General features: G+C 41.8%; 1 protein-coding gene across 2 annotated transcripts in view; it reads right to left on the bottom strand.

Annotated features, from left to right (window-relative positions):
• nrbf2b (nuclear receptor binding factor 2b) overlaps positions 1-13,286 on the bottom strand; it is a 28,622-nt gene extending 15,336 nt beyond the window's left edge. The window contains exon 1 of one of the 2 annotated variants that reach the window (XM_078223632.1): positions 12,988-13,286. In XM_078223632.1, coding sequence (XP_078079758.1) covers positions 12,988-13,017 — 30 coding nt within the window. In that variant the 5' untranslated portion in view covers positions 13,018-13,286. The remainder of the gene's footprint in view (positions 1-12,987) is intronic. The other variant, XM_078223633.1, reaches the window with a different exon arrangement.
• Positions 13,287-14,572: the final 1,286 nt, after the last annotated feature.

Here is a 14,572-nt window from a genome sequence, read left to right as displayed (position 1 = left end):
GCTGATCTCTCCCTGCTCTCAAATCCACCTCCCCACTCATATCCCTTGTCCCTTTTTAAAAAAAAATCAGTAGAATATCTATCTCCTTCTTGAAACCATTCAATGATTCAGACTCCACCGCGCTCTGGGGCAGCGAGTTCCACAAATTCATCCCCCTCTGCGAGAAATAGTTCCTCCTCATCTCAGTTTTAAATCTACCGCCTCTTAACCCATACCTGTGACCTCTTGTTCTAGATTGCTCCATAAGAAGAAACATTTGGTCTACATTTACTTTATCAATCCCTTTTTAAAATGTTATATACCTCGATCAGATCCCCCCTCATCCTTTCAAATTCCAGCAAGTACAAGCCCAAACTGTTTAATCTCTCCTCATACGTCAACCGCTTCTTCCCCAGAATCAATCTGGTGAGCCTCCTCTGAACTGCCTCCAATGCCACCACACCCTTCCTCAAATAAGGAGACCAAAACTGGACACAATTTCCAGATGTGGTCTCATCAACACCCTATTCAATTGCAACAACACTTCTCTACTTTTATACTTCAGTCCTTTTGCAATAAATGCCAACATTCCATGTGCCTTTTGTTTCTGACATGCTGCATCTACATACTGACTTTCTGCAATTCATGATCAATGATAACCGGATCCCTCTGCCTGGACACATTTTGAATCTGCTTTCCATTTAGGTAATAATTTGCCTTTCTATTTTTTTGGCCAAAATGGACAACCTCACATTTACCCACATTAAACTCCATCTGCCAATTTTGGCCCATTCTCTTAGCCTATCTACATCCACCTGTAAAATCTTTATCTACTCTTCACTGCCTGCCTAACCCTAACCTATTTTAGTATCATCCTCAAATTTTGCTGTTACACACTGTCCCTGCTTGCTGATCATTTATATGGATTGTAAACAGTTGAGGTCCGAGGACTGACCTACAGCACTCTGCTAGTTACATTTCGCCAGCCAGAGAAGGACCCATTTGTCACGACCCTCTGCTTTCTGGCAGTCAGCCAATCCTCAATCCAATCTAGTACTCTATCCCCAATCCCCGGCGATCTCATCTTCTGGATCAGTCTTTTATGTGGCACTTTGTCAAACCACCTAATAAACCCTGCTCATAACTTACACTCGCACCTCATGAGGATTCTCACTTCTGTCAGCTAACTGACCATGTCTGAATATGAGAAATATGCCAAAAGCAAGTGGTGGACAGCTCAGTTCACTTATAATTCACTTAGCCCTAATTTTAAGGTGGACTTAGAACCTTCCAAGAGTCATCAAGATGTACCAAAGATGGAAAGAGAGGTTAAAAAAATCCTATAAAAAGATGAATCTGTCCAGAAAATGACAACAAGATGAAGACAGTAGGTTAGTGTGTAATGTAGGATGTTTAGTTATACCACACATTGGCAACTAAAATGTGACATTTGCACCTTTAGAATTAGTTTTACTCTGCTGAGGGTTTCCATAATTTACAAACCTAGGAATGAGTCTAAATAAATCGCAACCTTATGTGCCCGGAATCAGGAAACCTAGGCTGCTTTCTGTATCTCAGTCACACACCTTGGGAGAAGAGAAAGATTGCTGCCAGTTAGCTGCAGCATGCAAGGCTGAGGACAACTGAGAACTCGCATTGCAAATTTGGTTAGTCAGTAAAAGATTTTGTACAAAGTGCACAATGACAAGGACATCACATTGTACTTTGAACAGCTGCATGCAAAGTCCTGACATTATACAATAGCTTACAAGTCAGGGCTGCCTGGGAATCTCACATTGATAAATAAAAATCTTTAGGAACATGTTGTATGAAGTCTCACCAGGCCTCCAGACAAACTAACTATATTACAAATGTGACGTAACATTATATTCCAATTCATGTTAACTGATTTCTGAACACTTACTGCAAGATACTGCCCAGATGGATGCATTGAAAATATATTTCCTGCACTACAGTATAATATAACTTTGCGAATCTGTGTTCAAGAAGCAGCAAGATAAAGGAATTTTAATATCAGGTGGGGATTGTGGATAGAATGTAGATATGCAATTCTTTCAGTGTGTTGTGTCAGAGAATTTGGTTACAGTGTCCCTGCCTGCTATGTGAATTCCCAAATTCTAGCTGGGTTATATTGGGAGACACAGTAAGAAGTTTAACAACACCAGGTTAAAGTCCAACAGGTTTATTTGGTAGCAAAAGCTTTTGCTACCAAATAAACCTGTTGGACTTTAACCTGGTGTTGTTAAACTTCTTACTGTGTTTACCCCAGTCCAACGCCGGCATCTCCACATCATGACTTATATTGGGAGGTCAGGAATTCCTCATTCTGGGGTAGGGGCAGGAGCACGAGGGAGAAAGTGAAGTTATCAGAAGCCACTCTTGTGCACTTTATTCAGAGTATCACTGGCAAAGGCCTGGTGCTAGGTTTCACAAACCCCCTCGCATTATGACAAGGGGACAAATCAACTTAAAATAATAGATGGATTTATTTTTCCAAAAATTAAATTATGTTGCTTTACAGGATAGAAACTGTTCTTGTATCACCAGGAAGAATGGGAACTAGAAAGGTTGAACAGAAAAGAAAGGGACTGTGGAGAAACAGTAAAAAATACTGAGTAACAAAGGAAAGGTGCAACAAACAAAAGAACCTAACAAAACCAATTGCTAGAGAAACAAAACCTTAGTCGGGAGTTCCATCACATAACATGGAGATATCTGTATATTTTGTGGAAGAACCTGCTTTTTACTCTGACTATTCTTACGACTATTCACACCAATAAACTTACTAATGGCCCTATCCTCCATTAGCTGAGGAAATGCCCCCCCCATATTGCATCCAGGCAACAAAAGTCACATTGCAACTATGAGCCAAAATAGTTTATTTTTGATGGGTGGACTATTTACTAAACTAACATTCCTCTGAATTTTAGAGAAAGTAATTTAGGAGGCTGGGGTAGGAGGAGTGGGACACAAGACCCTCACATTACATGACATCAAACACAGTGCTATGATTCCTCTGTGCAGAGCAGACAACTCAATATTTCAGTGTGTCGTAGAGGTTTAAAAGCCTGGAATAAAATGTTGGTTTAACTGCTTTCTCCACACCTGGATGGTCATTATGGCACCGTGTCATAATGTAAAAATGGTTGACAGTGAATTTTACATTTCTCAAATTTTATTAAATTGACTTCGTAAAAGTCAATGGAAATAAACAAAAACTTCTGCTTTTCAAATTTCATTTTTTCTGAAGTCAGTGGTTTCCAAACGGCTTACATCTTCTCAAGTTCCTTTCTACTGCTGAGCAGAACAGCTACTCTTTTTAAACTTGCTGTTCTCTGCCTTTTCCAATGTTTTGACTGCCCCCCTTTCAGCAATTCCTTTAAATCAGCCTCCACCTCCTCTCTGGGGTTTCTGTCGAGTAGATACTCATTCCTTTCCCACTAATCTATGCAAGTGTTGCAGAGACTAAAAGGGGCAAAAGGTGAACCAGTTAGGAAAGAGAAGAAGGGGATTAAAAACAAGAAATGCTGGAAAAATTCAGAGGTCTGGCAGCATCTGGAGAGAGAAACTGAGTTAACTTTCTGATTCTGTCCAACCAGCTCTGAAGATGTTGGACTCAAAACGTTAACCCTATAGATGCTGCCAGACCCGCTGAGTATTTCCAACACTGTCTCTATTTCAGATTCCCAGCATTCGCAGTATTTTGCTATTATTAAGAAAAAAGGGGAAGTGAAAGGGTCTGCAAGGAACAAACAGAAGTGATGATGAAACATGCAAGTGGATGAGAAATAAAAGAGGGAGCATACAAGTGAATAGCCAAGATGGATAAAGGAGGAGATTATGGAAACAAAACAGGTGAAGGAAGCAGCGAGTGAGTGTAATGGAAATGTCAAGTCAGAGAAATAGGTGAGACATCGAGCAAAATAAACTTGAAGGATGAATGAGCAAACAGTGATAGAGGAGGTCACAAGGAAAAGAAATAAAAACAAAAGAGGCAATTTTCAAAAACAGAAGTGAAAAATACTAAGTAAAAGAAATTCAGTGAAGCAACAAAACTGATCAAGGGGAACGAGAGATAAACACAATTGAGAAAGTGTGGATCAAACAGAAAGGAACAGAGGCTATTTTTTCTCCCGGCACTGACTTGTAAAAGTACCCTCAGCCAGACAGGCCTACGAGGCCAGACAGGCCCACGAGGCCAGACAGGCCCACAAGGTCAGAGGAGGCTGTTTTCTGGGATCCAACTCAAAACAAATTAAATGCTTGGATTTGGGCCAAAAAAATCAGGAGGGTTAGGTTATCCTTCACATTTCCTGCAAGTGTGCTCTTCACTGGAGAAGTGCTGTTCTCTCCCACCCCACTCTTTGCAGTTTTACTCCCTCCACTGAAACCACATTAGACATGAGTTAACAGGGCTTCCTGATGTTGTTCTCCCCATTTTTTTCCTAATATTTATCCATTATATTTTTCTTCTTACAGAACTAGCAACTGTTCTTAAACTGCAGGTGGGTCCCCTCTTCATCTGTACAAATCACAAGTGTGCGGTTTACTTCACACCTCATGTTGATATTGTCATTATTAGCTGCTTAGTCATTGCAGCTGGTACCACTGCCAACAATTCCCTGCTTTATTGCTCGAGTTTGTACACTGTAAACCGTTTCAATGTCATGAAAGTCTTTATAGAATGATTAACCCTGCAGGTCTGAAAGTCATCAACAGTTCCAGTCATTTAATAAGAACACATTCATACAAATGGTCAGTATAACATTTCACAAACATTATGGCAATTTTGCACTCACTTAGATCTTCGATTGCTTGATTTAAATGTAACATTAGTAAAGCCAACAATACAAGTTTGCATTTATACAGCAACTTTAATGGAGTAAAATGGTCCAAGGTGCTTCACAGAAATGTTATCAAACAAAATCACACAGAGTCACGAAGTGATAATAGGGCAGGAGATCAAAGACTTGGTCAAAGAGGTACAATTGAAGGAGAATCCCAAAGGAGGAGAGGTAGCCAGGCAGAGAGATGTAGGGTGGGAATTCCAGTGCTTTGGCAGCTGAAGGCACAGCTGCCAGTGGGGGAATTAAACCATAGATTCAAAAGAGGCCAGAATTGAAGGATCATAGATATCTTTGTAGGACTGATGGAGATTACAGAGATAGGGAGGGGTGGGACCATTAAGGGGTTTGGAAACAATCCCATAAACATCCTTTTCTTATGGCACTTGCAATTTGGATGAGTCTTAAAACTAAATTAAAAGAAGGAACAGCAAGTTAGAAAGGTTTTAAAAGCCCCCCTGCTGGGCTAGGACACAACCTGTATCAAATACAGTCTGCAAATCAATTTACAATGTGCAGGCATGGCCTGAACCAATTAACCACCGTTTTCCCCTCTCCCAATTTGGGAAGCATCTCACCCCTGGCCATGAAATGGGCATATCAGTGCACAAACTATATTTTTGATAACTCACTTTCTAAGCTTCCTGATCAATGTTTCGGTTAGTATAGTAAGAAGTCTCACAACACCAGGTTAAAGTCCAACAGGTTTATTTGGCAGCACTAGCTTTCGGAGCCCCAAGCCCCTTCTTCAGGTGAGTGAGGACTCATGTTCACATTCGTGCTACCATTGGTTAGTATACACAGCCTTTCCTCTCTCCCACAAGTTCCTGCATCAATGCCTAATAAGGGAGTTGAATCAGTAACAAATGGATTCAGTTACAAATGGATTCAGTTTTGGACGCACAGAAAATAGGTCATTTGGCCCTTTGGGCCTGTTCTGCCGTTCATTATGATCATGGCTGATCATCCAACACAGTAACCTGGTCCTGCTTTCCCCCTTATATCCTCTGATTCATTTGGCCCCAAGAGCTATATCTAACTCTTTCTTGAAAACATTCAATGATTTGGCCTCAACTGCTTTCTGTGGAGAATTCCACAAGCTCCAGATGAAGAAATGTCTCCTGATCTCAGTCCTAAATAGTTTACCCTGTATCCTAAGACTGTGACTGCCATTGGGAACATCCTTCCTGCATCTATCCTGTATAGTTCTGTTAGAATTTTACAGGTTTCTAGGAAACTCCACCTCATTCTTTTAAATTCTGGCAAATATAATCCTAACTGACTCAATCTCTCCTGATACGTCAGTCCTGCTTTCCCAGGAATCAGTCTGCTAAACCTTTGCTGCACTCTCTCCACAGATAAGGAGACCAAACTTCATACAATATTCCAGGTGTGGTCTTGTGTAAGCGGAGCAAGACATCTCTGCTCCTATACTCTAATCCTCTCGCTATGAAGGCCAACATACCATTTGCTGCCTTCACCACCTGCACGGTTATCCTCAGCGACTAGTGTACAAGGACACCCAGGACTTGTTGCATATTCCCCTCTCTCAATTTATAGCCATTCAGGTAATAAATACCTGTTTTCCTGTTTTTGCTACCAAATGGTGGATAACTTCATATTTATCCACATTATACTGCATCTGTCATGCACTGACCACTCACTCTACTTGCCCAATTTTTTCACACAGAGGGTGGTGAGCGTCAGGAACAACTGCCAGAGGAAGTAGTAGAGGCAGGTACAATTTTGTCTTTTAAAAAGCGTTTAAACAGTTACATGGGTAAGATGGGTATAGGGAGATATGGGCCAAATGCGGGCAACTGGCACTAGCTTAGAGGTTTAAAAAAAAAAGGGCAGCATGGACAAGTTGGGCCGAAGGGCCTGTTTCCATGGTGTAAACCTCTGTGACTCTGAATCACACCGAATCCTCAGTGTGCATCCTCCTCACAACTCACTCTCCCATCCAATTCTTTCACCTGCAAATCTGGAGATATTACATCTTGTTCCTTCATCTAAATCGTGAATATACATTGTGAATAGCTGGGCTCCTAGCATTGATCCCTGCAGTACCTCACCAGTCACTGCCTGCCACTTGGACCCATTTATTCCCACACTGTTCCTTGTCTGCCAGTTTTTCATACATAGAAAATAGGAGTAGGTCATTCAGTCCTTCGAGCCTGCTCTGCCATTATGATCATGTCTGATCCATGACTTTCATCCGTCTCAATACACTATTCCCAATCGCATGTGCTTTAATTTTACACACTAATCTCTTAATCTCTCATGTGGGACCTTGTCGATAGCCACCCAAATAAATCACATCCATTGGCTCCCCTTCATCAACTCCACTAGCTACACCCTCAAAGAATTCCAGTAGATTTGTCAAGCATTATCTCCCTCTCGGAAATCCATGCCGCCTCTGTCTGATCCTGCCACTGTTTTCCAAGCGCAATTAAATCTTTTATAATGGAATGTAGCATTTCCCCACTACTGACATTAGGCTGACTGGTCTATAATTCCCTATAATTTTTCTACACCTGCCTTTTTAAAATAGTAGAGTTACATTAGCTACCCTCCAATCTCTAGGAACAGAGTCTAAAGAATAAACCCGGAAGGATATAATTGCCTCGATGGCACCTGGGAAAGCAGTGTTTAGAGAGTTCAATTATGAGAAAAAGTGGCATAAACTTAGCTTGTATTTCCTTGAGTTTAGAAGGTTGAAGGGTGTTTTAACTGAGATATTTATAATGGCAAAGTGATTGAATGGAAAACAGCTAAGGAAACTATTTCCTCTGGTGGAGAATCTAGAACAAGATGGAATCATCTTCAAATTAGGTCTGCCCGACTCAGAAGTGAAAGTAGGAAGCAGATTTTCACACAAAAAGCACAGAAAACTGGAACTCAGTCCTCCAAAAGACTAGATGCTGAGGGTCAAATGAAGTTAGTGCAACAGCTTTGAATTGGTCAGGATGCTGGGATATGGAATAAAGGTGGGAAACTGATTTGAGGCATACGTATCAGCCATGATATAACTGAATGGTAGAACAGTTTTGAGGGGCTGAAAAGGCCAACTTTGATACTTACTCCCTTGGGCAGCGTAGCCATATTTTACAGGACATTTTCATATAAATATGATCTCAAACTCAGGGTGGGGTTGGAACTATGCCGGTGGAGCTGCTGCAGGGTCCATGGGGAACACTTCAAAACAGTGACAATGCCAAATAAGCAGCAGAGCGAGAGAGAGAGAGCAAACCTGACAGGTCTCCAGCCACGAAAATGCATACTTCTGTAAAATGCCAAACAAGATTCACGAAGGAGAAGCTTTTGGGTTTCTGTAAAAACAGACTTAAGTCATTGTTTTCAAATATAACTACAAAGCTCTTGTTTGTTGCTATTTTCTCCTCCAGATTGTTTCTTCAGATTACAAACAATTCCCCAAAGACAGGCCAGCAAGCTTCCTTCCAGCCAGCTGTCATTCTCACTGGCTATTGAGGGGACCACAGGAGGAGTTCAGACTGACAAACTACAATCTCACCTCTACAGCAGAAACTAAATTAACTCCCCCAGCCTCAAAACTGAAACACATTAACATTTAAACCAAAGCCACAGCCCAAACTGCTGCAATCTCCAAACTCCTCCAAAAGCACAGTCCAACCTGCGGCAGCTTCCCCTCGCGCAGCCCAACCTAACAAAACAGCTAACCACCACTTTTCCCATTCAGGAAAGTAACAAATGCCCAGCTATTTTTGTTCAAACGTAGAATGATTTCAAATGTTGAATGAATCATGGGAGACAAGTGTTGACTTGTCCTATTGTGCAGCACTGTGAAAAGATATTGGAAGAGATATTAATCCTAATGCCCTGTCTGCCCTCTCAGGTGGACACAAAATATCCCACAAAAGCAGCAAGTCCTCCCTGATTTTCTGGCCAATATTCATCCATAAAGCAAGAGAAATTTGCACCTATGTACTACTTACTATGAATGTATCTATCTGTCGCCAGAGAGTCACCTATGATGGTTTCTCTCCCACATCTTTACTTCTGGTGTGGTGTAAGGATTTATCCTTGGTCCCCACCTGTTTCTCACCTACATGTGCTACTCTGTGACATCCTCTGGAAACTCAGCTTACACATATGCTGATGACACCATGTTCTAACATACCAGCTCTCTCAACAACTTTCCCCAAGTTGTCAGACTGCTAGTTCAGCATCCAGTGCAGGCTGGGCAGAAACTTCCGACAACTAAAGCCATTGGCTCGGACGAAGGGTCATCCAGACTCAAAACATTGGCTCTATTCTCTCTCCGCAGATGCTGTCAGACCTGCTGAGGTTTTCCAGCATTTTCTGTTTTTAAATTCAGATTCCAGCATCCACAGTATTTTGACTTTATCTTTTAGTTATCTGCCCTAATATCGCTATGAGATTGATTCCGGGGATGGCGGGACTGATGTATGAGAAGAGATTGAGTGGGTTAGGATTGTTTTCGCTGGAGTTCAGACGAATGACTCATAAAATTCTTAACAGGTCTAGACAGGATAGATGCAGGAAGGATGTTCTCGATGGTGGGGGAGTCCAGAACCAAGGGGTCACAGTCTGAGGATTCAGGGTAGGCCATTTAGGACGGAGGTGAGGAGACATTTCTTCATCCAAAGCGTGGTGAGCAGTTGATGTCAAAACATTGAATGTACTCAAGAGGCGGCTTAATATAGCACTTGGGGCGAATGGGATCGAAGCTTATGGGGAAAAAGCAGGATTAGGCTATTGAGTTGGATGATCAGCCATGATCGTAATGAATGGCGGGGCAAGCTTAGAGGGCCAGGTGGCCTCCTTCTGCTCCTATCTTTTATATTTCTATATTTCCTTCTATGTGTCAAATATTGCTTTATAATGCACCTGTGAAGTGCTTCCTGACACGCAGTACAAAAATCCAAGTTGTTGTAGTAGTAAAACATCCCCAGGTGTTTCACAGGAGTGTTACATTAACTTCAAAAATATTAAAAAACACTTTGTGGGATGCTGAGACCACAAAATGCTCTAGAAATACAAATTCTCTCTTTGGGCATAAACTCAGTTTCTTTCCATATACCAATAACATTCAGCTTTGTCATTCACCTCTGATCCTGATCTTCCCAATATAAAATTAATCGATGAGCAAAAACATTCCCCAATTCAACATGACCAAGGCCACAGCAACACCAAGATACTGTTATCCAAGTCCCAGTTTTCTCCTGGTTTCTTGGTCTGTATCATCTAAGGTTTTCAATTTTCCACCTCCAAATCTCCTATCAAATGCCCCTGGAGCTTTTATCCACAACTTCACCATCCAATTTGAATTTCTCTAATAATCCCCTTCAGATACCTTTTGCATCCGATTCTAAGTCATCTCTCATGATTCTCTAACCCTTGCTGACAGTCCAGCCTCCAACCACTGATTTCAAATTGCTCAAATTTATTTAAAAATCCTTTCAAGCACTTACCCAAACTTGTGCAATCTTCTCAAAATTCATGACCCAATTACTCACGTCCTTCACTCTCCCAATCTCGTTTCCCACTCAGTGATGGCAAAGCTTTAGATTTATGTCTTTGCACCCCGGAACTCTCTTCCTAAAGCACTTTACTTTGTTACATTCAATCACTTCTCAAAACTCTCCCCCGCCACCAGCTTGATTTCTAGCCATCTTTGTGAAGCAACTTACTATATACATTATAATTATTATACAAGAGCAAAGTCTTTGTGAGGACTAGGAAATTACTTCAAACTCAAAGTCTGCTCCCTACCATTTCCAAGAACAAACTTGCATTTAAACAGTGCTTTTCACAAACTCAGGATCTTCCAAAACACTTCACAGACACTAAGGAACTTCTGAAGTGTACTGACTGCTGTAACATAGGAAAATGGAGCAAACAATTTACACACAGCAAGCTCCTATAAAACGCAATGAGATAATTAACCAGAAAATCTGTTTTTTAAAGTTTTGATCCACAGGTAAATATTGACTTGGACACCAAGAAAATTCCTCTGCTCTTCTCTGAATAGTGTCATGGGATTATTTGCATCCACTCAGCCGACATTGCACAGTAGTCAGTACAAATGCTAGCTTCCACCATGAGTTTAGGTATCTGATTGGTAGGGGTTTGAAACTTCTCATTGAATAGAAATGTTCGTTAATCAACTGAGCCACCATCACAGAATCAAAAAACACATGAAGAATGCATCCGAGTAATAAATAGCATTGTTGCGAAAATGCACAAGGCTTCAAAATTTGGTATTAGTGCAATGCATGGGACCAAGGATGTGCATAATTTTGTCCATATTCTTGTGAATTTTACTAGACAAAGGTACTTACATAACTAACAAGTTACAAATGGTGGGTCTGCTTATCCATGAACTGTTCTCTTCATAAAAGTACAATTTTTAAGATTGTCCAATGAATGTTTTCCATTCTGATACAATCTGGTTGCTTTACTGTTCAATTTCTGGCCTTGAATTTTCTCTGCACTTGCATCCAGAGACACACATAACCAGTGCCCAAATCAAATACACAGGTTAAAATTGCAAATTTCTGGGCATAAATGAACTATGCACCCAAGTATTAAACATCAAATCTGACTTTTTGCAGCTGTGTATTAATCCCATGGCCTGAAAGGTTTGCTTACTTAAAAAAGCATTTTAAGGCTGTATTATTAGGTTTCTTTATTTTTTTTTAATAGGACAAACATAAATCACATTAAAAATTGAGAAAGCTTCCCTGATTGCAGCTTGTTAAACATCCTCTACTTGATGCCCATAGCTTACTGTTGAAGGATTTGAAGTTTTGATTTTCATACTTAAAGATGGGAAATATATGTTAAGAGTTTGGTGCTTTCTTTAGGTCCTGGATTGTTCATGCTAAGTTATGCCCATTTTTTGTTCCAGTGCATTGAGATTCATAGAAAATTTGAGTGTAACTGGACTTCCAGGTTACACCAGTGGAGAAAATGCCAACGTTTCAATTGATTACCAAGCTTACCAAGAGTCCATCCTTCCCTGCTTTTAAAACTGCAACCCAGGCAGATTTCAGCAAGAAGTAATAGTTAGTATACGTCATTTTTTGGCACAGAACATGTGACACAATATTGTATGGTTGCAAATTATACAATGATTGAGGGCAGAAAAATCTCAAACATTGAGATTCGTCAATCATGCTTCAGTTGTAACATCCTCACTTGAGTCAGGAAACTATGGGGTTCAAGCCTGACTCCAAAAATTTGAGCTAACATACTAAGGAGTGCTGCACTGTTAAGAGGATGGGATACCTCTGTCCTTTCAAAAGATGTGGAGATGCCGGCGTTGGACTGGGGTAAACACAGTAAGAAGTCTTACAACACCAGGTTAAAGTCCAACAGGTTTATTTGGTAGCAAAAGCCACTAGCTTTTGGAACAGGCTGTTCCTTCGTCCACAAAAGAACTAGAACTGCCCACCTGACGAAGGAACAGCCTGCTCCGAAAGCTAGTGGCTTTTGCTACCAAATAAACCTATTGGGACTTTAACCTGTTGTTAGACTTCTTACTGTCTTTCAAAAGATCCCATGCTACTGTCTTGAGCAGAGGAACTCTCCCTGGCGTCTGTGTTTATCCTGAACCATCATTACTAGAAATAGATCTAATTGTCACACATTGTGGGAGCTTGCTGTGTACAGTGTCACGTTTCTTACATGGCAACAGTGGCTATCTTGAAGGGAGAGAAAAAAAAGTTCAAAAGTTTCAAATCCCAGTAAAAACCAGTAATACTGAGGTTTCGATTTTAAGGTGTAGAAGACCAGTTCGGACAAGTTTGACTAGTACCCTTCATTTCCAAATTTTACTGGTTTCCGTTCTGGGTAAGTAATTGATTAACTAACTGAAAGACGGGAATAAAAGGTGCAATATAAACACAAGTGTTCCTTTTCTTTTAATCTTACTCATTGACAAAGTGGGTGAGAGGCACAACAGAGAGAGAGAGCTCAGGTACTGAGCTGATGTACAGGTAGCCCTGGGCGAGGGGTGGGGATGGAGGGGGTGAAGAGTTGCCTCAGACACACACGGACCGAGCCCTGCTCCAGTCTGGACAGCTGGCGGCAGAGCAGCGAGCCCCCACAAGGCCCCCTTTCCCGGTGAACTCACCAGGTTCAGAGGGCTTTCCATAACGTCCATCGAGTTTCCTCCTCACTCGGCCGCATCCAGGAATCCGCGGTGGTGGAGTGGGAGCGAGAGCCTGGGCCTGGGCTCAGATCGGCCCGGCTGCCATCAGGCCGCACTCATGGGTGGAGAGAGGGCTGGCTGAATGACAGCAGGAGGCAGGCAAGCAGCCAGCCACCTCCGGCTGGCGGCAAGGCTATGCTCAGCCGCCAGGCCTGACGGCAGCACCGGCACCCCTGTGACGTCAGCCCTGACCTCCAACCCCCGGCTCCTCTCGCGAGATCGGGCTCTTCCGCCGGGTTACTATGGTAACCGGAAGCCTGAGGCCCAGTCAGCTGGAAGCTCAGGTCAGTGCTACTCCATTAGCAAGAAGGAACACGGTGCAGCCCCTTTTTCAGTGCACAATTCAGTGAGTGTATTTGAGACAGAGATAGATAGGTTCTTGATTGGTAAGGGGATCAAAGGTTACGGGGAAAAGGCGGGAAAATGAATAGATGGGCCGAATAGTCTAATTCTGCTCCTGTATCTTATGGTCTAACTCTAGTCTCCACATTATAAAATGAGAAAGCTGAGGCCCAGTGAGCTGGAAGCTCAGGTCAGTGCAGTTGTATTAGGATTTTAAAAAATTAATTCATGGGTGTCGCTGGCTGGCCAGCATTTAGTTATGATGTGGAGATGCTGGCGTTGGACTGGGGTAAATACAGTAAGAGTTTTAACAACACCAGATTAAAGTCCAACAGGTTTATTTGGTAGCAAATGCCATTAGCTTTCAGAGCCCTGCTCCTTTGTCACATGGAGCAGATATCTCACTCCATCTGACGAAGGAGCAGGGCTCCGAAAGCTAATGGCATTTGCTACCAAATAAACCTGTTAGATTTTACAGCATTTAGTTACTCTTACAGCATTTAGTTGCCCAAGGGCAGTTGAGAATCAACCACATTGCTGTGGCTCTGGAGTCACATGTAGGCCAGACTGGGTAAGGACAGCAGATTTTCTTCCCTAAAAGGACATTAGTGAATCAGATGGGTTTTTCCGACAATGGTTTCATGGACATCAGTAGATTCTTAATTCCAGATTTTTTTTTTCTTATTGAATTCAAATTCCACCATCTACCGTGGTGGGATTCAAACCTGGGTCCCCAAACATTAGTTGAGTTTCTGGATTAATTGTCTAGCACAATAATAGCACAAAGCCATATCCTCCCCATAACATGGTGCAGGCCCGTTTTCGTGCACAACTCTATTCTCCACATTATATGTGTTAAATATTTCTATAGAAACACGTGATGGTGCAGAGAGAAATTGCAAGGCTAATAGCTGAGAGGTTTTAACTATTATAGATTGTTTGAAAAGGCTGGGGCTCCTTTCTCTAGAAAAGAAAAGCCTTAGGGTACATGAGATCTTTAAAATTCTGAAAGAGTTTGATAGGGCAGATGCAGAGGATGTGTTTCCAGTTTTGGAGCAGAGCCAAGCTAGGGGACAAAAATGTATAAGATACCAATAAATTCAAAAGAAAATTCAGGAGAGCGTTGACTTACTATCACAGAGTAGCTGAGGTTGTTTAGATGCAT

This window comes from Mustelus asterias, chromosome 11 (genome assembly GCF_964213995.1).
Source record: "Mustelus asterias chromosome 11, sMusAst1.hap1.1, whole genome shotgun sequence".
Taxonomy (NCBI): domain Eukaryota; kingdom Metazoa; phylum Chordata; class Chondrichthyes; order Carcharhiniformes; family Triakidae; genus Mustelus; species Mustelus asterias.
The sequence above is the reverse complement of the archived record's forward strand: the minus strand, read 5'-3'. Positions and strand labels throughout refer to the sequence as shown.